This window comes from Capra hircus, chromosome 11 (assembly GCF_001704415.2).
Source record: "Capra hircus breed San Clemente chromosome 11, ASM170441v1, whole genome shotgun sequence".
NCBI classification, from domain to species: domain Eukaryota; kingdom Metazoa; phylum Chordata; class Mammalia; order Artiodactyla; family Bovidae; genus Capra; species Capra hircus.
Window position 1 is genome coordinate 37613610 of NC_030818.1, and position 25990 is coordinate 37639599.

At 34.2% G+C, this 25990-nt stretch overlaps 1 protein-coding gene across 6 annotated transcripts in view; it reads right to left on the bottom strand.

Moving 5' to 3' along the window:
• CCDC88A (coiled-coil domain containing 88A) overlaps positions 1 to 25990 on the bottom strand; it is a 125433-nt gene that overhangs the window by 3837 nt on the left and 95606 nt on the right. Inside the window, exons 19-31 of one of the 6 annotated variants that reach the window (XM_005686617.3) lie at positions 24566 to 24727; positions 23163 to 23440; positions 22784 to 22927; positions 19972 to 20158; positions 15352 to 15497; positions 13904 to 13996; positions 13558 to 13772; positions 10036 to 10119; positions 8856 to 9059; positions 8195 to 8266; positions 7130 to 7210; positions 4736 to 4995; positions 4080 to 4542 (exon numbers count right to left, since the gene is read on the bottom strand). In XM_005686617.3, coding sequence (XP_005686674.2) covers positions 4080 to 4542; positions 4736 to 4995; positions 7130 to 7210; positions 8195 to 8266; positions 8856 to 9059; positions 10036 to 10119; positions 13558 to 13772; positions 13904 to 13996; positions 15352 to 15497; positions 19972 to 20158; positions 22784 to 22927; positions 23163 to 23440; positions 24566 to 24727 — 2389 coding nt within the window. Of the gene's footprint in view, positions 4543 to 4735; positions 4996 to 7129; positions 7211 to 8194; positions 8267 to 8855; positions 9060 to 10035; positions 10120 to 13557; positions 13773 to 13903; positions 13997 to 15351; positions 15498 to 19971; positions 20159 to 22783; positions 22928 to 23162; positions 23441 to 24565; positions 24728 to 25990 lie in introns of all 6 variants that reach the window. The other 5 variants (XM_013967661.2, XM_013967662.2, XM_005686619.3 and 2 more) reach the window with 5 other exon arrangements.

Here is a 25990-nt window from a genome sequence, read left to right on the forward strand (position 1 = left end):
GAGAAAAGCATTTCATGTTATTTAATGAAAAGCTAAACATAAAATTCATGAAGATAAGAAACTAAAGAGTTTTCACTGCCTAAGGCAAGGAGAAGGAATCTAATTCTGGAAATATTATTAATCTGATAGACATCTCTACTTAAAGACTGATTTACATGTTTTAAAAGCTATAATAATAATGCCCTCTTGATGTCTGATAGGTTTATGATGTTTGTTTACTAAATGGTCACATATAGTTTTAAAGTAAAATATAATCTTGCATGCAGCAGCAGAAACATCCACAATGAAATATTTGTATTGTTTACTAAGAAAACCAGGCCTTGAGGCTTACTTTGTAGGAAAATATATCTACTTACACTGTTAAGAGTTAAAACTACTTTGGTCAAAGGGGACCCAAAGCCTGACATGACTTTATAATACCACAAAATAATAAGGATATCATTTATAGAAACCTAAGCCAGGAATATGAAAGCTATTCAATTTCATCTAAAATTAGGGTACTAATACAGGCATACCTCGGAGATAATTGCAGGTTTGGTTCCAGACCACTATAATAAAGTGAATTTTGCAATAAAGTGAGTCACATGAATTTTTAGTTTCCCAATGCATGTAAATAACAATGTACATATCTTAATTAAAAAAAACTTTATTGCTAAAAAGAGCTATCCATTATCTGAGCCTGTAGCAAGTCATAATTTTTTTTTTGCAATTGTAACATCAAAGATCACGGATCATCAATCACCGTAACAAATATAACAATAATGAGAAAGTGAGAAATATTCTGAGAACTCCCAAAATGTGACAGAGACATGAAGTGAGCAAATGCTGTTAGAATAATGGCACTGATAGGCTTGTCTGACAGAATTGCCACAAACCTTCAGTTTGTTGGGGAAAAACCCCACAGTATCTGTGAAGTACAAGAAAGCACAATAAAACGAGGTATGCCTGTAATCCTCTGAAATTGGAGAATATTTATGGAGATAAAAAAAAGTACAGTTATTCAACTGAGTCAGAGCTGCTTCACTTTGATCAGAAGATAATTTTTTTTTTAATTGGGGCATCTTGTAAGATTTCATTTATAGAAGGTATTATGTTGATTTTTTTAAGAGTTTGGGAAATACTAGCTCTATACGATTTCTAAGGCTCTTATCACTACTAAAAATGTGATTTCAAGTAAGTGCTATCAAGAAACACTGGTAAAACAGTGTTTTAAGGGAATTTTATGACCTTACACCTGGTGACAGTTTCTGGAGGAAATATCACCTATATTCTCTGACAGTCCCAGACACATGGACGTGGTATATATCTCTCTGTCTTACATGCACAATGTGTATGTTGCTTTGGAAAACATGCTGTATATGTTACTACAGTCATCTGGGTTAGAAATGCTTCTTTCCTGTAAGTCTAACATTGTAAAATAATCACAGTGTTTACCATATAGTAGCATATGATTTCTCAATGTATTTTAATAAATAATCTTAAACTTTTTAAAAAGTCTTATTATCAGGTTATGAAGAAAGAAAAGGGACACCAAAAACATTTGAAATATTAGGACTAATTGTGAAATAAGTGACAAATGGATTGATGTTTTCATGTAGATAAAATATATTAAATGGTATTAAAAATAAAAAAATTTCTGATTGTTTATTTGATGAGCTGCACTGGAAGCATTTTTTTAAAAATAAAAGGCGAAAGATTTATTCGACCTGAAGTGAAACCAACGCACTGGAAGCATTTTTAGTAAGAGCTGGCTGTGAGAAAAAAAATATGGTCAAAGATATAAACAGAAGGGGCCTATGCCTGAAATGATCTTGTGTAAGTACAAGAGAATAGGGTAATTTACAAAGGATACAAATTTCCTTCTTTTCGTTTCCTTTTAAAAAAATTTTTGCCCATGCTGTGTGGCTTGCAGGATCTTAATTCTGTGACCAGGGATCGGACACAGGCCCTCAGCAGTGAAACTGCAGAGTCCTGACCGCTGGGCTGCCAGCGAATTCCCAGGTCACATTTTATTAAGCAAAGATTCTTTAGAAACTTTGTTTTCTCTGGCCCAATGAATAAAAATTTACTATAACAACACGTGTAAAATAATAATTTCCTCCTTGTTTATCAAGTTACATTTCAAATCATTTTTTCTAGATGCCAGGCTGCATTACTGTCAGTGATATTTAGGCTGAATCAAGAGAGCAAAAACATTTCAGAGATAGAGCTAAGTAAGGTATACTTCTCCAGAAGTGAGTGAGTCAGGGTTATGGGTTTCTTGGGGCTTTCTTTTTTGCTGTTTTATTCTGGAAGTTAGAAACTCAATTTTGGCTGATTCTGTTTTAAAATGCTATGACCACAGGAAGATAATTTTAAAGTTTATGACATGAATCAGAGTTAGCAAATATTTTCTCTATCTTTTATGATTATTTTTTAGCTAAGAAGTTGCAACTATTCTTAGTTTTAAAATTTATTCTACTAGAAACATGTCTGTTTATACGGCTAAAAACTAATTTTACATTTTATTTTAGCACAATGTACTCATTTTAGAAAATTCTGTTTTTAGGACATATATAACTTAGCAAGAAATTATAGAATTATTTAAGTAACAATCTTCACCACTCAGTAAACTTGCTACCCTTTTAAAAGAGAAGTAAAAATGCAAATCTCCCACACACTGAGTATGATTTGCTTTATTTCTCTTTGATTCTACATTTTAAAAAAACCCTGAAAAAACTACTGTGTTAACTGATTCCAAGTAAAAAAGTCATCCTGAAAGATAGTACTTGAACTCTTCTGTTCATCAAATGAAGAAAAGTACAGGGAAGAAACAGAATATAAATGCTCCTAATCACTGTATAAGTCACATTTAAATTCAATGGTGTTTTTTTTTTAATTACACTAAATTTATGAGTATTAACAACATTTTAAATCTGAACAATTTTATAAATATGGGCAATAGTTAATATTTGCTATGTAAAGTGTTGACTTATTAACTATTTCTTTGAAAATAAAACAGCAGGGCAGAAGGCAAAATTAAATGGCAAAAGAAAATGACATCTTTTTAACATATTTTCCTTACTAATACTGTACATGTGCAATATGAATTGCATGTTTTGGGAAAAAAAGGAAAGGACAAGAGGGAGGGAGAGAGGGAAAGGGGAGCAAAAGGGACAGTGAGCATTCTTTTTTGGAATCAACAAATATGACTTGGAAATGCCTTCTTAGTAACTATAGCATGCAACCATTTTAACATGCTTCCAGGTATCAAAGTAACAATCTCTTATTGGGTGACAAGAAATGTGAAAGAGGAGCATGTATTGTTAAGGTTCTTGAAGTCATGCAGAAAATGTACAATGTAATTAATAGTTCATGCAGGCTTTGCTGTGGTTACATAATCATATTTATATACATGCCACAATGTACACTTGAACACTATGCCACAACTTAAAAATAAAAATATAAACCTAGTCAAATGATTCTTTTCAACAGCAGCTCTTCAAATCAGATTAGAGAAGCATAGTGTGTATCAAATGACATCAGTATTATATTGTGCAGTTTTGATCATACACAACCATATTCATACCAAACCGTTTGATTATCCTCAGAAACCAACAATGCAGCTTCTGTGTCATCAGGATAGAGGCATGCAGGAGTGGTAAGATTATTATTGTCTATAGAGGATTGTGGATTAATGCTACTGTGGCTCTGATGATCAGAAAACTGCTCATTATCTTTCTGAGCTGTTTTTTCCAAAGAAGCAGAAGCCTGGTCAGTAACTCTGGTGACTGGTCTGAGAGGTAACCCACTTATGTTACTAACTAATTCTGTATTCAGGGATAAAAATGGCTGAGCTGGATGAGCCACAGTAAAGGATTCTATGCTATCTGTAGCTGATTTTCCAAATGCATCATTAGACATATTAACCATGGCAAAAGTCTGATTTAGAAGATGTGACCTTTCAGTTCTTGAGTTTCTGGCCTGGGTATGTGGAGACTGGGGCTTGTCTGTAGCTAAATAATTTTGTGCTTGAGAACCTAGAGCAGATGTCGGACTGTGAAGTGTATGAGAGGACCACTGGTGTAAACAGTACTCACTAGATGGTGCAGTGACGCTGCTATCAGCAGTAGCTGGTGGTGAATCAACTGACATAGGTAGTCTACTGTCCTTGGTCAAAAAGTCATGGATGCTTGTCCTTCGAGTAGTTCCTTCGGCAGTAGAGATAACACTGCTTGCACGAGGTAAAGTGGCATAGGGATTACTATCTTTTGATTGTCGTGACAGAGAAGTTTCTTTTATTAATTTTATCTTTCCTTGAGCGCCTCGTGTAGGCTTTCCTGAAGAACTCATGAAACAGGTATCTTCAGCCTTTTGAGGACCAGGTCTCACAAACTGTTCAGGCTTAGTTGTCCGTCTATCATGGAAGTCTCCTGGAGTTTTTCCACTTACTGACCTGGCCAGACCACAGCTAACTGGTTTGTTTTTTCCCAAAAAGTCAGAAGAGACAGACAAACTTTTCATTACTTCATCTAAAAGATTCTCTTGACTTGAGGGCTTTAGCTGTAAAAAAAAGAAAAATCAAAGCAGATTAGTGAATACAGCCATATTTTTGCTTTCCTGATATGGTAGATTATAAAAAATCGCTAATGTCTCTAAACACTCCTTAACTTTAAAAAAAAGGCTCTAAAGTTCAACCATAGAAATTTAACTTATAGTGTCCATCTAAATTAAGGTCACCATAGATAAAACCAACCTGCATTGAGGTAAGCTTGTTGCTTTCTTCCAAAAACTGTTGTAGAGTAACAACTTCACTTCCAGGGGAACCAGTTTTGATTTTGTGATGTGCCCGATTCTCTAGTGTTCTGTGCTGGAGCACCGGACTTGATCTGGTCTGTCTTTTCAAGTACTGGATTGGACTGCTACCACTGCTGGACCACGCCTCATGCTCATGAAGCAGGCTAAATTCTCCACTGCTGTGGCTTTGTGGCCTGCTCTGGATATTAACTGCACCTGCTTTAGGAGTAAAATGGTGTGTTAAAAGTTCAATAATAGACACAAGATTAACACTACGTAAGTACTGATAATTTATTGACTGGATTCTTATGAATAGCCAAAATGACGTTCAAAGCTTTATTCATAATACTTAGTAAATAAACCATGTTAATCTTTCATCAGTCTAATAACTATCTACCATAGCATGCTTCCTTATTTGTCACAATGACAAATACTGTAAGCTCCACAAGGGCAAACACTTGCCTTCACCACCAGACCCAGAACCTAAACATATACATTTGATGAGTAAATGAATAAACAAAGAAATAATACATTTTTTAAAATTCAGGTTAAAAAACAGTAAAACACCTTATAATTTTTAAAAAAACATTTGTTGTTTTAGTCATGAAATCATGTCTGACTCTTGTGACCCCATGGACTGTAGCCCACCAGGCTCCTCTCTCCATGGGGTTTCCCAGGCAAGAATTCTGAAGTGGGCTGCCATTTCCTTCTCTAGGGGATCTTCGTGACCCTCAGATCTCCTGCATTGGCAGGCAGTTTCTTTACCACTGAGCCACTAGGGAAGCCCAAAATATGATTATATGAATTTTAAATTGAGAATGTTAAAACCAAACACTAATAATTCTAATTCTTTGACTTTCTATGAAGTCTGTGTTCCTTATTTGAAGGCTTCTCTGTTCATCCTAAACGAATAACCTTAAAGAGTGTGATAACCTAGAGGGGTGGAAGGTGGAAGGAAGATTCAAGAGGGAGGGAACATATGTCTGTCTATGGCTGATTCATGCTGATGTATGGCAGAAACCAACACAACACTGTAAAGCAACTATCCTCCAATTAACAATAAAAAAATAAGTAAAAAATAATCTTAAGAAATTAAAAAAAAATTTAAATAGCAAGTATCTAAGGAAAGTCAAACGGAGACATGATATAATTAACTTAGAAAATTCCAGTAAAAATCAAGTATGTAGTATCTCATTCTTTATTTAATGTCTGAAAAATCTGATTCTCCCTGCTTTCCTCTCTTTAGAAGAATCAGCTGAGACTGAACAATGATAAAGAATGCAAACTACTAGTTCTGGAAAAAAGCTCCCCAGAGTTTATGCTATTCCTTAAGACTGCTTATTCATTTTGATCAATCACAAACTGTGTAGAAGCATCAAGATGGAAAATGCAACTTTCCATGGTTTCCTAATCACAGAGGGTAAAGTGGGTCATGAAAGATTTTGGCTCAAACTATGTAACATTTTGTAGGAAAATAATTTTCTTAAAATTTCAAATCAGAAAAGGCTTCTTCACAGTTCAGATAATATTTTTCTAAAGGATATAAGAACATGATTATAAACATGAAAAAATACTCGCTCAAAATCAGATTTTCAGATCATTGCAACAAATATTAAAATTATAACTGAGACAAAATTATTATATAATACAGAAAAGCAATCGAACAAATGCACTCATTATAATTTAACAATTCTGTTCTGTAGAAAATAACTACTTTAACAAACTTTTATAATTTATTAAATAATTCCAGAATTTGACTAGGCAGTATACCTTTAAGAAAAAAGGTATCAGTTGATACTTCCAGACATTCACATAAAATTTCAGCTTGGAATGCACATTAATAAACTGAGGAAAAAGGTATCTTGAACTAATTTTTTCTATATATGAGATATATGCATCCATTTGGCATTTGTTACACTCACACAAACACAACTGTCTTCTCAAATTAAAAAAATATATTCCTCCTTATTTCGTGGATAAACAAAGCTAAAAGTATTTCTAAAACACTTTCTGTGAGTTCAGTGTACACGTATCATGAGAAAATTAAGGCCAACCATTTTCATGACAAAGACAAAATGTAAGAAAATAAGAACTTACAGATACTTTTGAAATAGAAAGATAACAAGAGAAAGATTTTACCTGTGAAGATGAAAAATGGAAACTAAAATAACTGCTCCTGTTTTTACATTTGTACACATTGAAATACATTTGTATTACAATGTGAAAAGCATAAAATATTCCAAGGAACTATGTTCCAAACACAGATGATTTGGATTTCATTTTCCCCCAGAAACTAATCAATTTCCCACTTGGAAATGGATGGAGCATATTAGTAAATTTACCTACAGCATACCTTTGACTTCATGGAGTGAAGCATTATTATTGCTATTGCTAGTGGATGTTCTGCCACTATCAAGGCTGGCTGGTCTCGAAGCTAAATGAAAAAATCAGGAGACAGTGATAAAACTTGCAGCTGAAGACACTGAACTTTACATTCTGATTACAGAATGCTTTGAGGAAGCAATCATGCATACTTTCACAGACTGAGCATGCCCACAGAGAGTTGAGTCTTATAGATTAGCAAGCAAAGGCATTTCCAGATAGTTCAGTTAAACAACTGAGAACAGGACACTTCTGAGACAACAGCTGAGATTCAAACAAAAGAAGATAAAGTGAATAATACATTTGGAAATGGATTTCTAGACAGATACCAGGACCGTTGTAGTTGAACAGAACGATATGTCACCAAAGGAAAAAAAAAAAAAGCTAGTGATTAGGTCACAAAAGATCAGACAAGGAACCCTGCACACTGCAGAGATGCCACGAACAGGAGGAATATGAGCATCCGCAGAGTTAATGTCTTGTATTCCTATCCATACAAGGGAAATAACTACACTGTTAACACGGCCCCACCCTGCTTCCTAAAATCCTGCTCACATATGAAATTTCTTTAACGTATTTCTTTACATATTAAATTCATTCCTTTTCCATTTTTTTTTTTGTTAATAATTTAGTTTGGTAAGAGACTTTCCAGTCAGAAACTAAAAACTGAAATGCTCAACACTGCAGAAAATGTGGTTTCTTAGAGTTTGTCCTTTACCTGAGTATTTTTATAACCAAATATGAAATGTATCTCTAATAACTTTATGCCAAAATGGCAACAAAATTACCTTTAAGCATTGTGCAGACATACTTTATATATGACCCTGACTAAAGCAGAGACTATTTAGATGAAGTAATAACCTTATAAAAGGGAAAAGGGAGTATTAGGTTTGAAGAAATGGCAGAAGTAGCTATGAGATGCAGGTTAGAGAAAACATGCTTGCTGGCAATGCCACATTCATGAGGTCAATGCAAGAGTCTTAGCATTCTCATTCTGTATGTAATATGTACTTGCTAAATAAAGTTCATATCTTACCATGAACTCTTGATCCCGTACTAGAATCATCACTAATACCTTGTGGACTTACGTCTTCAAAGGATGTAGTATCTACGTAAAATAGTAGAATGGATATAAAATTTTTTTAACAAAAAAAAATTGTAACATTTATGCAGAATATGGAAATTCTTTTTTAATCATGTACAGTACATCTTGATTTAACATATTTCATATACTCAGTCAGAAACTGGAATAGGAGTAAGAAACAGAATAACTCTGATGTGAGTTGACTTGCTTAAGGAAAATACCAGAAGCACTGAAACAACCTCCCTGTGACCCTGCAAAGCAAAGCAAGAGCCTGGGTTGTTCTATGTGGTTCTCTGATGTTGTAGTGTTTCTAGGTTTTTTGTTTGTTTTTCTAAAGCTTCTATCACTCTCTCCTTTTCTGTCTTTTACTTGGTTTACTTTTCCATTTCTTGTTAGTTCATTAGCTGTTTATTACGAAAGACCTAGGAAAGATGTAGTTATCTGTATGATGTTTTAAATTTTTGAAATGACTTGAAAATTCTTAGATTAAGTCCGGATTGTTTTGATAGTTATTTCAGGTTGCTGCTGTCAAAAAAAGTAAACATTAAAAAGTCAAATAAAAATTCTTGTTGCCAACAGTTACACCACAGTGCAAATAGCAGACGGCCTATACCTTTATTATTAACCAACTGCTTGGATCTGAAGCCTGTAGAAGAGTTGACAGTTGAAAAGTTGATGGCTGTAGTAGAGAAGGCCATAGCTCCCAATTCTTTTCTCCTTTTACCCGTTGAAATATCATCAGGAACCTCCAAATTCTCAGTACTACCTGTCCACTGTCCTCCTGCTAGGACCATGGACTGCACCAGGTCATTCATGGCTGGGATGCAAATGAAAGCAAATGAATCAGCATGGTTAATGTACTTGCTCTTATTTCTATTTTGTATTGATTATTGTCTATGGATTAATGCAAGGGAAATAAAAAACTAACCACAAGGTCATTTGAATTATGACATGCATTTAGCTGTATGAAATGAGGAGGCCAAAGCTTGATAAACTTCAGTAAATAATTTTATCACCCTCCACCCCCTTTAAAGGTAGGAAAAGGAATTTTACTCTGTACAACTGCCTTTTGAGCAGTGATGTGCAATATAATTAGAAGCCTTCAAAATGTGGTTTTGTGGTGACAAAAATGGAATGAATAAAGGTAAGATGGAGAGCAGTTCTTTATAGCAACACTATTGAAAATGATAAAGAGTCCTTGGTCAGAGCAGGTTACTGAAGAAATTATTCATTTTATGAGTCAAATAAGTATACCACTCAATAAAAACCTGAAAGAGAGGATATCCAGTGACAGACATTTAATGTGATTAATTACCCATTCCACTTAAAAAAAATAGAAACCAGAGTATCAGTATATAAAGAATGACAAACATTTTCAAGGATTACAGGCCATTTTATTTATTTATTTAATCCTAGTTCATTAAGAAAATAAATACCTAATGCTAAAGGTTTTGTTGTATTTTCTTTAAGCAAATTTCTTTGGGAAGAAATCTTTATGGCATATAAAATTAAAGTTTTTTTTCTGCCAACTTTTAGAAAGCACTGGAAATTTATAAGTATATTACATGTATGACTAAACATATGCATGTATATGTATAAATGAACATACATATAATGCAGATTCAGTGCCAGTTTTGAAAAAAAAAAAAAAATTCTTCCAGCTCCATGGGTTACAGGAAGACTGCACTTTGCAAAATAAGAAAATTGGCACAGTCCAGAGAATGGTTAGTGAAAATTAGTAATGGAAGCCAGTGTAGTCATTTGAAAGAAGCTGAACTGTCATAAAGTCTTACACATGGAACGACGGTAGCAGGCCTTCATTTTGTCTTTATCCTTCGGTCTGTTCCTCAAAAAGGGCAGTCTTTTCAGTGCAACCACTTTAATGTCAGAGCATGAGAAAAAACAGAAACAGAAAAATGAAAGAAAAAAGGGAGAAGAACAGATGGGAGTTAAATGTTGAAATTAAGGACAGAAATGAATGTCTGAGTTTCAGCTATGTAAGCTACACTAAAGCTATTATTCTCGTGCTGCTGAGTGATTATGAAATATGAAATATGTACTTTGATACTTTAAAATACTTGGGAAAGCACTGAAGACAATGATGAAAAACATATACTTAGAAAACCTGGACTGACTAAAGTCCTATAAATACAGGAAATGGTAAGAACTACTTACTGAAGGAACAATTTTTCTAGTTAAGTTGTAAAGATAGATAGACCTATATTACTAGGGCCACTCTTGGTGGACCAGGGAATGTAGGTGATGAAAATGCAGGAGGCTTTTCACTCCTCTGTTTTAACTGTTTTTTGCCATGCCAAGTGGCATGTGGGGTCTTCATCCCCAACCAAGGACCACACCTGTGCCGCCTACAGTGGAAGCACATGGAGTCTGAACCACTGGACCACCAGGAAGTCCCCATCTTCTTTAACTTTTTAAATTATAAGGTTTTATTTTGGAAAAAAATAGTTTAGGAAAATGTAGATCCTGTATTTTGGTAAAATACTTCCAACAAAAACTAAGGTGTTCCAGGATGTTTACAATAACCTAAAGAAACTTTTAAAACTTTCATTATTTCTTTAAATGTTAAAAAGGAAAATAGGAAACTACTTCTTGGTTTAAACTGAATTCTGATGCATTATTTAGAAGCACCACAGAAATATATATTCTTCTAAGACAAGTCTTTCAAAAGATGGCATGAGAAATTATGTTAATTTCATTTTGCAAAAGGTTGGCTGGAAGAAAAAACAGAAGTATTTTAATAGTAGCGCTTAAGCTCTGATAGCCTAAAAAATAAGGATGCATCCTAAAAAAGCAAGAAAAAATGATAGAAAATTATGTTTTTATAACATTTTTAGATATGTTGAAGGGCTTTGGGAGTCAGTTTATTTAAAAAAAATCATAGCATGACACAGGGAAGTTATCAATATACGAATGAAAATTAGGATTATAACTACAGTAGGAGTCATTAACATAAAAATTTAAATGTTCAGTAGAGTAACATTCTTAAGCTATACTTTAATAAGATTTTAATGGAAAATATTATTATACCTCTTTGGAGCAACAATTTAAGAGGCAGGGAAAAAACTCACATTGAGATTTAAAAGTGTATTGCATACAGCCTTAATAACTATGCTCTTTCTTATGGTTTGCTCTTATCTTATAAATAATAAAAAGCTCTTTTGACAAACTGACAAGTATCACTCATTAAGGAGAATGCAAAGACATACAGCTTTTTAACTTACTTATTTGATTGCTATTAAGAACAGTCATGACTCTTTTAAACTTTTTGTTTCTAGCTCGGAAAACACAGCTGTTTTCAATGATTAAAAAGAAATGAACTGAAAGCAATGTAAAAATGGACACTTAGCTAAAACAAAGCTGAATGGTTGCAGCATGCACATGTCTTGTTTAGATACTTTCTTTTTCTGTTTTCAACTGTTTTCCATAGACTGCTTTACTGACAGACACTCTTCCAAAATGAAAAGGATAAAAGGAGTTTTATATTTGCCAGTGGTGGAAAATGATTATTCTTATGGCAATTAGTTTGTAGACATACAATGTTCGCTTCCCAAACTATATGAAATTATGGGAACATTACAATGGTAGGGTTTTCTGCTTATTTTTAAAATTCTAAAACTGAATAACTGCTGGAAAGAAGAGTATTACTTCCTTCTCATTTTTACTCTGGATGTTTCTAGCATAGAGTATGAAGGAATGATAGATTGATAATTTAAAACAAGATGACCTTAAAAAAGACTGTTGTACCTTTCTTGTGTATATTCTCCTACTTGAATTATCTTCCTTTAATTAAAAAAATTATATATACCCATAACCATTTCTCATTAAATCAGATGCCAGATATTTTATATCCAAAGGTAGATAAAATTGAATCATCTGGCACCTTTTTAAGGAAAACTTGATAATCTCTCTAAAATACTTGGAGGTTTCATGTAGGTTTGGCTAACAAGATTAATCTTATGAGAACAGACAGAACTAAACCACTTTCTTATAACACAAACATATTTGTATGTGTGTATGTATGAATATGGTACTCATGTACGTGTATGATTTTTTGTTGCTTACTTGTGGATTCTAGTTCTTAGGGTGCTATAGTTGCATTCTTAAATACAGCCTATAATGAATGTCTAATCTCTTACACTCTAAAACACTGTCTTTTCAGAGATAATTCCCCTGAGGACAAAACCATGTCTATACAGTTTTTTGAGTGTTTTGAGAGCTGCCCATACAGTGTCTATCCCTGGGAGAAATAGTGGCTGCTTTTGCCTGCTATTTACTTCTAAAGAATAATATTGAAATGTATATATTAATACATACAAATGTATACATATATATAGTATCTATCTTGTACATGTGTCTTATGTATAAACATACACATATATATATGCTTTTAAATTTAGTGATTCTGGTGAGGGTGTGAGTGGATTCAAAATATCCTGTTTACATATAAGAACATTGCTAGCAGTCAAATTCTCCTATATCTTCAAAGGGCCTACCACTGGATTCTTTTCTTTCTCTTAAAATACTCTTCCTTAGGCTTTTACTTTGCTCTTAATGTTTAGCTAAGCACACTAGTAATGAAATCAAGAGAGTATTAATTGCGGAGGTCACGTTATGATATTACACTTCAACATTTGTAATTTAAAAAATTAAATCACAAGTTTATACGAAAACTTGTATCTCCAAATCCATTTTATTTTAACTGAACCTTTACTAAGCAATCCCTCAATAACTTTTATAACCTTCAATTATTTCTAAATCATTGAAAAACATTCTCTTCCAATTCATAGCTATTTTTCTTTGCTTCCTCCCCCTCAATGTAACTTTTTTCCAATTTGATACCAACAAAGTATGATTAAAACCTCATTCTAAAAAGCCTTATTACTCTATTCAGTTACAAATAATTATGAAAATGAAATCTTATAAATATTTCTCAGTTGCTCCTCATAATCACCCTGTGAAGTAGGATGCAAGAGTAAAAGTCTTGCCCACATTAACAGAACTAGCAAGTGGCAGAGGTATTCCGGCTCTCATTTCACTGTTCTTTCTATACTATTTTACCTTCCTGGTCAAATGATGGTATCTTTTTGTATTTCTCTAAATATACAATAAAGAAAATCACGTGGCTATGCAGTACTGCAGTATGCAATGAATTTTAAAATCATATGAAGTTAAAAAGAAATGCATTCATCAGACATTATCCCAAAGGACTGTGGAAGATATTTAAAAGAAATCTTTAGTAAGGAATCTAAATCAATTCTAGAGATCACAAATGTTTAAAGAGTTTAAGCACTCACTGCTGCTTTTCTTGGTCCCCAAAGTTTGGCCATCTTCTAAAGAGTTTGAACCTACTGAAGAACTATCTTGACTATCTTGATGGGGGAGTTGAAGAAATCCTTCACTGGAGTCTGAGCGGGTTGGTGTTAAAGTTAGTGATTTCTGTCGTTCCCGATTAACGTCTTTCTTAGACTTTATCAATTTTCTCATTTTCAGAGTAATCCAGTTGCCTCTCCTAATAAAGTAATTTTTAAAAGTCTTATCAGTTTAAAATTCAGCATACAAATTCCTCTCAAAATCAGAATGTTTTTCCCCCAAAATAAAAATGAAAAAAAAAAAAAAAAACAACCAACTGGATAATAGTACCTTCTAGGTGGAGATGGGTCATAAAATTTGTATTGATCCATAATTTTCTCTTCTAATTTCTCCTTTTGTCGTCTTAATTCATTTAACTTATCACTATAAAAATAAAGTTACATTTAGGACATCATATTTTGTACAGTTATGAATATTATTTGGATTCTATAACCTAACTTCTCCCCAAAACACAAAGAAATACAGATACCATAGTTGACAACTAAGAATTTAATAAGCAGTAACAACAGAACTGCTTGCAAGTTTTTCATTGTCTTTTAATTTACAACTTACTTAAATAAAAGGATACAGGACTTAGAATCTCAATTTTCAACAGGATTTATTTGTCTGAAGGAAATAATCATCTATATTACAATACTATCATGACAAAAGAATATTCTCAACATCTTTCTACAGTTATTAAACAACATTATATGCATAAATGGGCTTCCCTGGTGGCTCAGAGGTTAAAGTGTCTGCCTGGAATCTGGGAGAACCGGGTTTGATCCCTGGGTTGGGAGGATCCCCTGGAGAAGGAAATGGCAACCCACTCCAGTACTCTTGCCTGGAGAATCACATGGAGGGAGGAGCCTGGTAGGGTACAGTCCATGGGGTCGCAAAGAGTTGGACACGACTGAGCGACTTCACTTTCCTTTCACTTTCATATGCATAAATACACTAGCTTCACCACAATTTACTAATAATCAAGGTCTGTCGATTCTTTCACATCTCTCTTGTACTTGATCTTAACTACCACTGCTTGTGAATTATTTTTCACTAGGTTATTGCAACAACCTTAAAACTTATTCCTTGTCTCTAATTCTTAGAACCTCCAATCTATACGCTAATGTCATCAGTGATTTAAACAAACAGCACAAATCTGATCATATTACTGCCCTGCTCAAATTTTTCAGCCAGTTCTCTGTACAGCAAAGAAAAACCTTTGTAAAGTGGCTCCTGAGTGTTTAGCCACTTCTCTGCTACACTTCCTTCCACAATTTTGCTCCAGTATGAGCAATTAATTTTTAGCCCATATATCATAATCATAATACAGTTTCATTACACCTCTTTGTCTCTGCATTTGCTGCTCTCTTGGCCTGTTATGCCTCCTCAGGCAAAATCCTACTGAATCTTTAAGTCTCAGCTCAATCATCTTTAGAAAGTCCAGCCTCTCTTGCAAGCTAAGGTACTTTTGCCCCTCTATTTGCTGTATTTCTATGGCTTCCTATAACATACCTTCATTATAAAAATTATTTTTACTTCTTGTTTTATATTAATAGAACATTAAGAGCTGGATCTATATGTTTTCATTTTAGTATTTCTGGTTATTAGCATACTGCCCAGAGCATAACCATTAAAAAAATACTGAAATAATAATGTTGAAAATTAGGAAAAATTAGCATTGCATTTTCTCTGCCACCGGAGTAATATTTCAGAGTGAAAAATTATTTGGTACCTACATGTACTGTCTTTGTTCAACATGGAAAAGATCCTTGCTTTCCATATTCTGCTCCAATAGTGTTCTGTTCTGTAGCATTAATGTCTGAATTTGATCTAGTAGATGTCGATTTTCTTCTTCTAAATTTCCTTTAAGTTGGCTTAGCAACTGTTTTAAACACAAACATTTATTTTTTAAAATATCAACATTTACATTTGACACAAATCCCCCAAAGCATCTGAAAAATATAAAGTACTTCACAAAGTTTTAAGTCTTCTGCCAGTGAACAATCAGATGGTTGTCCTTTGATTAGAATTAGTGATTATTAATAATGACATTAGTGATTATTTTAGTAATAATGACATCTAAACTACTGGGTTATGTGCTAGACATTTATGTTTTCTTAATTCTCAGAAACACTGGGTTTAAGCTATCTACTTCCAAAACCACTGCTGTCTTTACAACCATTTTGACTTAGAGTTCAAAGCTAGATACATATCTCTGGCCTTCTGTTTAAATAGCTATTAAATGCTAAACAAATTAGTAATTCTCTAAATCTTAACGACTCCACCCATCTATAAATTGAAGACTGTCAATCCCCCAAGACTGTTGCAAGGATTAAATAATATATGTGAAGTAGCTGGTGTCATGCCTGTGACACATAGTAGGTACTTCATATACCTCATTCTTCCTCTAAACATTGTTGTCAAGAAACCTCAAAAGTTTGTGTATAATTTTTATGGCTTGAACCAAGGGAGTCAGGTGATACTGTAAATGGGTGGTCATATTACTGATTATTACTGGCAGTTAGGCTGCCAACATAATTGAGCTGCTTCTCTGTAGTCAGCAGAAACCAGAAATATGCCTCAGTTAGGCCAGAGGTTCCAGCAGAAGTCAGAAAGCCCAAAGCAGTGATTGTCAAAATTTAATATCACTTGTAGAATATATTTTTAAAAAAGATTTTTGGGTTCTAGCATTAGAATTCAGCAAGTTTGGATTTTTTTTTAGAGTTCTGTATTTTTTTTTTAAGCCAACAACAACCCCTTCCCCCCGCCCCCCCAAAAAAGACAAAACCTGAAAACTCTCAGAAGGTAGAAATAAGCAAATAGTATAATACTATGAATATGCATAAACAGCCATCTAGTTCTAACAACTGTCAATACTGTGCTGTATGTTTTATTTATCTGTATGTTGTTAAATTGAAACATAACACATGTGGTAGATTCACTGCAAAATTGAATGCAGTTTTCCTCCCTGTACCCTCTTGTGCTGTGACTTCTTACTTTTCCTATCAAGAACTGAAATCTATTAATACTTCTCTTCTTGACCCGGGAATCCCTTTGGCTAAGGGAAGGAGGCAGAAGCGGTGGTGTGACAGTTCCAAGCCCAGGCCTCAAGAGGTTTATGTGTTTCCACTCAGGCTCCTGGAATCCTCTTGAAAGATGAGAGACCACATGGCACAGAAAAGTTACACCAGCTGGGGCCACCTTAGACTAGCTAGCTCGCAGGGTGCATGCTGGCTAATTGCAGATACACGAGCAAGCCCTACTAAGGTCTACTGATCTTGGCCCACACATCAACGCAGACCAGCACATCTGCTCAGCTGACCCAGAGACTCAAGAGCAAAAGTAACTGTTTAGTCTCTTACCACTGAGGTTCTATGTTTCTTACACAGCATTACTGTATCAGCAGACAACTCATAAAACATATACAGAAAAAAGAACAAATTTTAAGTGTACATACAGCTCAGTGAATTACCATAAAGTGAACTCATGAGTGAACCAGTACTCAAATCAAGAAACAGCACATCAATTGTATTCCAGAAACATCTGTTGCGTGCTCTTCCAATTACCACACTTCCCATAGAGAAGTCTCCAACACTATGGATTCATTTTTCCATTCCCTTCAAATCACATTATTATATGACTTAATCCCTAGCCAAGGGTGGATTGATTGTTGGGACAATCAGGGCCCTTTCTGATTTCTCTTGAGTGGTCTTTGAGACCAGCAGTGACATGCAGGATCTTACAAGACCAATTATGGCTACTTGTCTCATTCTCTGGATCTCCCATGTTAAATTTCTGAGTAGTTTGTTCATCTGTGATTTGCACCATCCAGTGTTTCAGGCTACCTGAGTTAGCCTTTGACAACCCTCCAGTAGCAAACCTGCTGGTTTCAAGGCATGCCTCTTGACTGAACTCCCAGTTATGGAGAAAGGGGAGGAGGAGACTCAGAATGGGAGAAGTCACTTAATAAACTATAATTCCTACCAAAAGCTAAGTAGTTTTTCTTTAATTCTTCTCAATTTGTTTTATGTCTCTGCTTGAGTTCCAGAGTCCTAAAAGTGGTTGTTTTTGTATTTTTTCCCAATTCTGTTGTTTCCGGGAAAGTGGATTTGTCATGTTCCTTTCTTTGTTCTGGCCATGCTGTGCAGCATGCAGGATCTCAGTCCCTGTCTGTCATGTTTTTCTGTAAGTCTGGACTTCCCTGGTGGCTCAGATGGTAAAGCGTCTGCCTACAGTGTGGGAGACCCGGGTTTGATCCCTGGGTTGGGAAGATCCCTGAAGAAGGAAATGGCACCCCACTCCAGTACTCTTGCCTGGAAAATCCCATGGACGGAGGAGCCTGGTAGGCTACACTCCATGGGGTCGCAAAGAGTCGGATACGACTGAGCGACTTCACTTCACTTTCTGTAAGTCTATTACCTCTATTATATTTTATTTAGATTTTATAAATTACAAGCAGAATGAAGGTTCCATAATTTCTGAACTTTCCTGTATAATTAAATATATATGATATCAAACTAATTTTTTTCCTTCCATTAGTTTGTGATTTCAGACAAAAAGCTTTTAAGTATTACTTTCTGCTACAGTCTATTCCTTTTTTTTTTTTCAGTCTATTCCTAATTCTATTTAAGGGTTTTGCTTAAGTGCTGATTTTCTAAGTTTCAAGAAATTCAGATGTTAAGCTATACTCAAACTTTAACGATTTAAAGACCAATCATAAAATGTAAGAATTATAATATTTAAGGCTTTCAGTATTCTTCTATTTCAAAACTTCTATCACATTATCAACTCATCATGGGAAGAAGCACAGAATCATGTTAAGAGCACAACTGTATACATAAGGCAGATGTCACTTCTGTTCTAAACTTTCCAATAGCTCCCCCTGTTTTACTCAGAAAAGTATTTTACAATGGCCTGTAAGGCAACACGGGCTTCCCCTGTGGTGCAGTGGTGGTGAAGAATCTGCCTGCCAATGCAGGAAAACAAGAGACGCGGGTATGATCCCTGGGTCAGGAATATCCCTTGGAGTAGGAGATGGCAACCCACCCCAGTATTCTTGCATGGAAAATTTCATGGGCAGAGGAGCGTGGTAGGCTACAGCCCAGGGGGTTGCAAAGAGTTGGACAAAACTGAGAACAACACATACATAAGGCAATATATCTGGCCCAGGAATATCTCCGAGCTCATCTCCTACCACTCTCCTCGTTTGCTCATTCCACTCCAGCCACACTAGCTTCCTTGAGTGTTTCTCAAACACACCAGGATTCCTCTGGTCTAGATTAACTGTGTGGGCTGACTGCCTGGAAGGTTCCTTCCTCAATGTCCACATAACAACATACTAATCTCCTTCAAATCTTTGTTCTCTGATGCCTAGTTAAAATTTCAATTTGTATTCCTCATCTACTCTGGCAGTCCTTATCCTCTTTACCTCTCTCCATTTTTACTTGTACATAACTTTTATCTTGTAACATACTATATGTGTTGCAGACTAATTTTCTAAGTGGTTACAGCAGTATTTCCAGTCCATGTGCTCTTCCAGAATCCTGCCATTCACCATCAAGAGGCTCAGTCTCTCTTTCCCTTGAACCTGGATGGGACTCTGCCTCAATGACTAGAATGCAGGGGAAATGATGCTTCATGACTTTTGGGGCTTGATCATTAACACAGAGATGCCTTCTGTCTGGTTCTCACCATGGTGTTGGAAAGCCCAAACCAGTCCATGGGGAGAGATCACAAGAAGAGCAGACTGACGCTTTCAGCTGATGGCCAGCATCAACCACCAAACATGCAATCAGCCTTTCAAATCTTTCAGCTGGGGGCCCACATTTAAGTGGAGGAGGCAAACTGGCCCCACTGTCCCTGTCCAAATGCTGACCCACTAGCTATGAGAGCACTCATATATACCACTGTATTTTATACCACTGTATTTTGGGGTAAACTGTTACACAGCCATATGTAACAAAACACTGAAACACTATATATTTTAACTATGTATTATATTTATTGTCTACTTCCTTCCACCAGAATATAAATTCCACAAAGGAAGAGATCTTTCCCTTTTTGGTTTACTAATACATGCCAAGTGGTCAGTAAACATTTTTTCATTAAACAAGGGTTAATTTGTCCAAGTATCTGAACATATAAGTTTAAACTAATAGTAAAAATTGTTGAAATTAAAGAAGGAAGAAGGAGGCTTTTCTGAATTATTTGTGAATTTAAATTATCCTTGACCAATTTTTTTAGAAATACCTCATTAAACATTAAACATCCTGCTATTGTCATTATGATGGTTTACCTTTTTAGGCTAGTCTTAATGCATAAAGGAAGGAAACGGGAATTAAATTTGTTAAGCTCACCTCACACTGGTTATTTAGCTTGGTGGATGTGATGTCCAATTGTTGGTATTGTTCCTTTAACTTTGAAAATTCCGCTTCTAATCTTGTTTGTTCCAGTTTCGAATTATTTAGAAGACTTTTCAAGTTTTTATGGTCAGTTTGTAAAACTTCAGTCTCTTTTAAAAGCTGATTATATGTATGATTCAACCTATAATTGGAAATCAGGATAGAAAGAGATTCTCTTCATAGCTTTCATTGTAATTTATACAATGTGAAACTGCTGTAAATCACATTTAGACATACTTAAAGAATAGAAAAGATTCTCTTGCCAGTGACTAAACTCATCTAGAATCAGTTCCAAGTCTGTAAAAACTAAATTTAAAAATTTTAAGCATTAATTAGAAAATATTTAGCTTAAAGGACAAAGAAGAAAATAACCAATCCAGTATTAATTAACCTAGAGAATTCAAAGATTCTATAATTCAACATGAAAAATAAAGAAAAATCAGATCAAACGAATAATCAATCCAGTTTGAGACATGGTAACCTATCAATCTGTTGCCAGATAACTAAGATATACATACTAAAATCAAAATTCTAGTAATTGAGATTTCTGCAAATTATTCATATTTATGCAGTCCTCAATTACTAATGACAAATTTTGGATTTTTTAAAAAAATCAAACTATAGCCTTATCTGTCCTTTCTGCTATTACATCTTTAGAACAAGGTCCACTGACCTCTAAGAGAGAGATCAGCATATTCTTTCTGTAAAGGACCACAGAGTAATAAATACCTTAGGCTTTATGGGTTGCATGCTATCTATAGCGTGCTCTTCTTTTTTGTTCCCCATCACATTTTAAGGTGTTAAAAACTGTTTTTTGTTTGGGAGCTATACAAAGCAGGCTGCAGGCTAGATATGGCCTGCTAAGTTAGCTGTAGTTTACCAACCTTGATCTTACGGCATTAAGATCTGGAACTCATACAAGGTAGAGAAAGCCAAACAAACTTTTGCTCAGCAAGATATTTGCTCATAACTATCTAATAATTTATTTCAACTCATTTCCTAAAGGATTTGGGTCCATTTATAATAATTATAAATAACAAAATAATACATTAAAAAAATAAGACTTGGTAAAAAAGTAAAATGGCAACACCAGAAACATTCAATAAACGTTCCATTAGCAGGCTGAATCCATGTGTGAATGCATCCCATGTGTAAGCAACTGTGTAAACTTCACAGAGACATACAGATAACTACTTAATGCTTTAAGGAGAGGGAGATATAAAAAGAATATACAATGTCCTCAATATCATCCCAAAGGCAGATACTAAAATCAGCTCTTTAAGAAAGTCTTTTTTACACTGTCCCTCAAAGCTGAGAACATTAACACCGAAATGCAATTCAGAAAACATAATTCCAAAGACGCCAAGATAACCTAGTATATGTAAGAAGCTTTCTTGACTTGGCATTACCTAAGATTAAAACTTAGGTGATTTAGAGAAATGAATAAACTATTGTTCTTTAGATTAAGTCTCCACAAATATCTTTTATTTGTGAAAGAGTTCTTCCAGGTTTTACTTAACGCATTTTCTTTCCTGAGAACACAGGCATGAGTGCACAAAAGCTGGGTAAGAAACCAAAGTACTGAGAGACAGAAAATACTCTACTTAAGACCACTCTTCCCATCCAAGACTGCAGACTGGGTGAACTGCAATCAAATTCATCAAGCTCAATTTCTTCTTATCAATTAGGTTGAGTTCGTTCTCTGGAGACTCATCATTTACGTATACAATTAGATTCTGCAAGGTCTACTCAAGTTCACAAACTGCCCCAGTTTGAATTCCAACAAGAAAAAAGGTTAGGTTCAAGATGGGATTTCCAGAGTAAATGCATTCCCCAGTGTTCTACATGTAATAATAACTGTGTCCTTATACCCTATAACTTGTCACAATTTGGTCTTCCATTGTTTATACTATACAAATACATGCTCCTTGATTTTAGCTTGGTGTTAAGATTATTAAAGTTCAAATCCATCAGTATAGAATTTCTATCTGTAACAACTAAATTAAAAACTACTGAGAATGAAAATGGCTCGAGAAGCTTAGGGATTTTTTTTAAATAAAAGAAACGAAATAGATGTTTAATTCTAAAAATACACTACATTAAATTCATAACAATGATAATACCCATTTGAATTTTGTGTGCTTTTAGCACTTCACTAGGGCAATGTAAATACAGTAAACGATGTTCAGATTGTTTAAATTTTTCAAAGGCTTCTAAACATTTTTTGAAAATGTACCCTTATGAAGTAGGCTGATCACCAGTTGACAAGTTTTGATTTTGCCAAGGCTTTAAACTAAAAATTAACTGCCCCATGGTATCATGAGCCCATTAATATGTAAGACAATTAAAAATAAGACTACAAAACCAGTTAGCTAGAAAATGACAAGGTCACTCACTTGTAGCAACTCTGAAAGACAAGAATTGTGATACCAGGCTAGTAGAAAGAAAGATATAAAAAATCAGGTCTCACTACATTCTTCCTCAATAAAGTATACAAATGCAATCAACATACAGAAATGTTGTTATATATTGTGGCTTAAAAACTTAAGTAGTTGAATAAATCAAAAGAGAAACAATCAGAGAAAGTTCAAGACCCACATTCTTGTCTGAATCACTTACAACTAGCTAAATGATGCTGTTGGGTAATTTACGCATTACCCTGGGATCTTTTTTAAAAATTCTAAGTTATGGGTAGTACTGCAAAGGGGTAATATACCCGTTGGATATAATGAACAAATACAAAATTATATATATACATATTTATTACCTATCATTTTCACCACAAAGCTTCTTGAATTCTGCAGCTACAGTTTCATGGTTTTTGTTTTTAAGCAGCATTTTTTCTTGTTCTGCTTTCAATGTTTTTTCCAAATCTTCCAACTGTCCTTTCTGTTTTAGTAACTGATTGTAACTGGAAAAAAAATGTTATGCATTTGTTTTATAATATTTCCTTAGGAAAAAAATTTAAGAAATAATGGAAATGAGTTTATTTTATAAATATCACATAAAGCATGTAAGTTTATATACATTTCCTATATAAATTATCTCAGACATGTTTAACATTTGAAATTTATTACATTATTCAATTCAAATTGTTTTCTTAAATTGGTTTTAAGGCAACAATACAAGAAAAGATGATAAATTACCGATCTTCAAGGTCTTTATGTTCCACCTCAAGATTTTTGTGGGCAGACTTTAGAGTTCCATGTTTAGCAATGAGAGTCTCATATTCTGAAGCCTGCCGTTCATGTAGAAGTTCCAGCTTTTCATGATCTTTGACCAGAGAATCATAGAGAGATTTCAGATCTTCTCGCTCTTTGATTACAGATTCATTTTCATTTTCTAAGGAAGACTGCTGGATTAAGAGTTGTGCATTCTGGTTCATAAGTGAGGTACTTTGGGAATTAAGCGTGGAATTTTCAACCTACAAGAATGCCAGACATCAGAAAAATAGTTTATTTATAATTCTTTTAAAATAAAAGAATGTTAACTTTAGGAAGCACTAAATAAATCACAGCACATATATTCATATTATACTAAGAAAATCTGGATTTTAGATCCCAAAAAGGCAGGCTACCATTTAATTTTGATTTTTGGTAGGTGTTACATATTTTTTGAGTTGAATTATTTTAAATGAAGGTCATTAGCAACAATTCCATAAGAGTAAAAAATTTTAAATGCCAGTTTATCAGTTTATAGAAGTTGACAGTTGATAGAGCTGAAAAACTACTTGTGAAACTCGACTGGTAATTTTCTCAAGTCTAAATTAAACCAGGGCTTTCCAGGTGGCTCAGTGGTAAAGTATCCACCTGCCAATGTAAGAGATGCAGGACACATGGGTTCAATCCTTGGGTTCAGAAGATCCCTTGGAAAAGGAAATGGCAACCCACTGCAGTATTCTTGCCTGGTTAAATCCCACGGACAGAGGCGCCTGGTAGGCTATAGTCCACGGGGGTCACAAAAGAGTCACGCACAGCTTAGCAACTGAACAACTAAATCAAATCAGTATATTCTTTTTCATTTGGAAAGAGTTATAGAAAGAACTTTTAGATTCAGAGGGGGAACAATTCCACTTTTTTAAGAGGTTTCAGAGAGTTGTACTTTCCCGCACCTGACTGCTCTATTTGGAAAGACACTGGTAGTATTAATTGCAAGATGGATCCTTTGAATTAAGGGTAAGTTTAAAGACAAAATTTTCATGCTGTTATTTTCCAATAACCTAACTGATATGTTGCAGTAATACTTTAAAACAAGGGTTTCTACCTGATTAATTATAATTAACTGGTTGAAATGGGTGAAAGGCCATAAAGTCAATGTAAATGAAATTTTTATTTAATGGATAAATTTATTACTTAATTTAGACACTGACATTTTAAAAATGCTGATATCCAAAAATTTGGCATAGTACTATATAAAAATACTTTATCTTCAACTAATTGTTAAATTAAATTCACTCACTAAGAAACAATGTTACTTATGTCTATTCATCCTTATTTTAAAGCATAATTCAAGAGTTTTGTTGCATATCCCCACAATGTTACATTACAACCTGAAGCTTGGCGTTCTGTGTTTGAAGAGTGGTATTCTGCTCCTGTAATGATACTGTCTGCCTCTGAAGTGCAAGAATCTGAGCCTGCAAATTATTGTTCTGTGTTTCAAGTTGCTTCAGTTGAGTTTTCAATGCTTGCTTCTCTGCTTGCAGTGTAGCATTCTGAATACAGAAAATACATATTAAAAATAAAAGCAGCATCAAACATATTTCTGTTTAACAGATACTAGAATGTTATACAAATGTTCATTACCATGATAATCCAAAAAAATCTCAACAACCTTAAAAGAGAAAAAGACAAAACATTTCCCCTGTAACCCAAATTGTTAAAAGATACTTAATCTAGGAAAGAAAGCAGTACTAAAACCTTAATACTATTGTGTCTGTGTTCTGCCTGTTTTATGATGTCCAAAGAACAACATATTCCATTATAAGTATATTTATTAACACAGAAAACTAGAATGGGATTGTCGGTTCTGTGATTTTTATGCTACTCAAAAGTGCCCAGAGCAAACAGGGCTGTGTCTAGCCGAGAGACAGTGAACCTTTTTCTAATTCCCCAGAGACAAATACCCATATACACATACACAAATATGTAGTGGTCCCTGGGGTAGCAGCAAAATTAAGTGTTTCACAAACACAATTATTTAGAAGAGAGGTAGGAACAATCTTAACCATCTGTTTAAAAAATTTAGTACATAATGGACCTAACAGATGTTACATATATTTCTCCAGTGTTTTTTTTTCATGGTAGAACACACTTACTACAACTATTTTAGCTATATGACTTCTGGAATGAATCCAAATAAAACATACTATTTTCAATTTTCCTAATATATAGGATCATATTTCAATTTTATAATTAAATGGTTGAATTACCATGCAAATCATTATATTTAAAATGTGATGTTATAAATATTTTATTTTCAGGATTATTTCTAAATAAAAACTCATTTAAAAATTAGCATCAAAAAGTATAAACAAAGAATCATCTGGAAAATCAAAATAAAACTTTAATATACAAGGCCAGAATTTATATATAATTGCAACATGCAAAAAAGATTACAACTGATTTACAACAGATCATCTTTATCATTATTTTATATTATTGGACAATGACAACATTCACTTTATAGGCTTTCAAGTCATATATACTACATGTCATGCATAAAAGTTAAATCATGATTTAATTGATATATTATGAAATCAAAGGTGAAAAAGAAAAATGCTTTAAAATGAATGTTGACATTGTACTTCTCCTTTGTTCATCTGATCACAAAGGGTAAAAAAAGTTTACACTAGAAAAATAATATGGAATCTGTTCAGTCGTAAAGTTGCTCAGTCGTGTCCAACTCTTTGCGACCCCATGAATCACAGCACGCCAGGCCTCCCTGTTCATCACCAACTCCCGGAGTTCACTCAAAC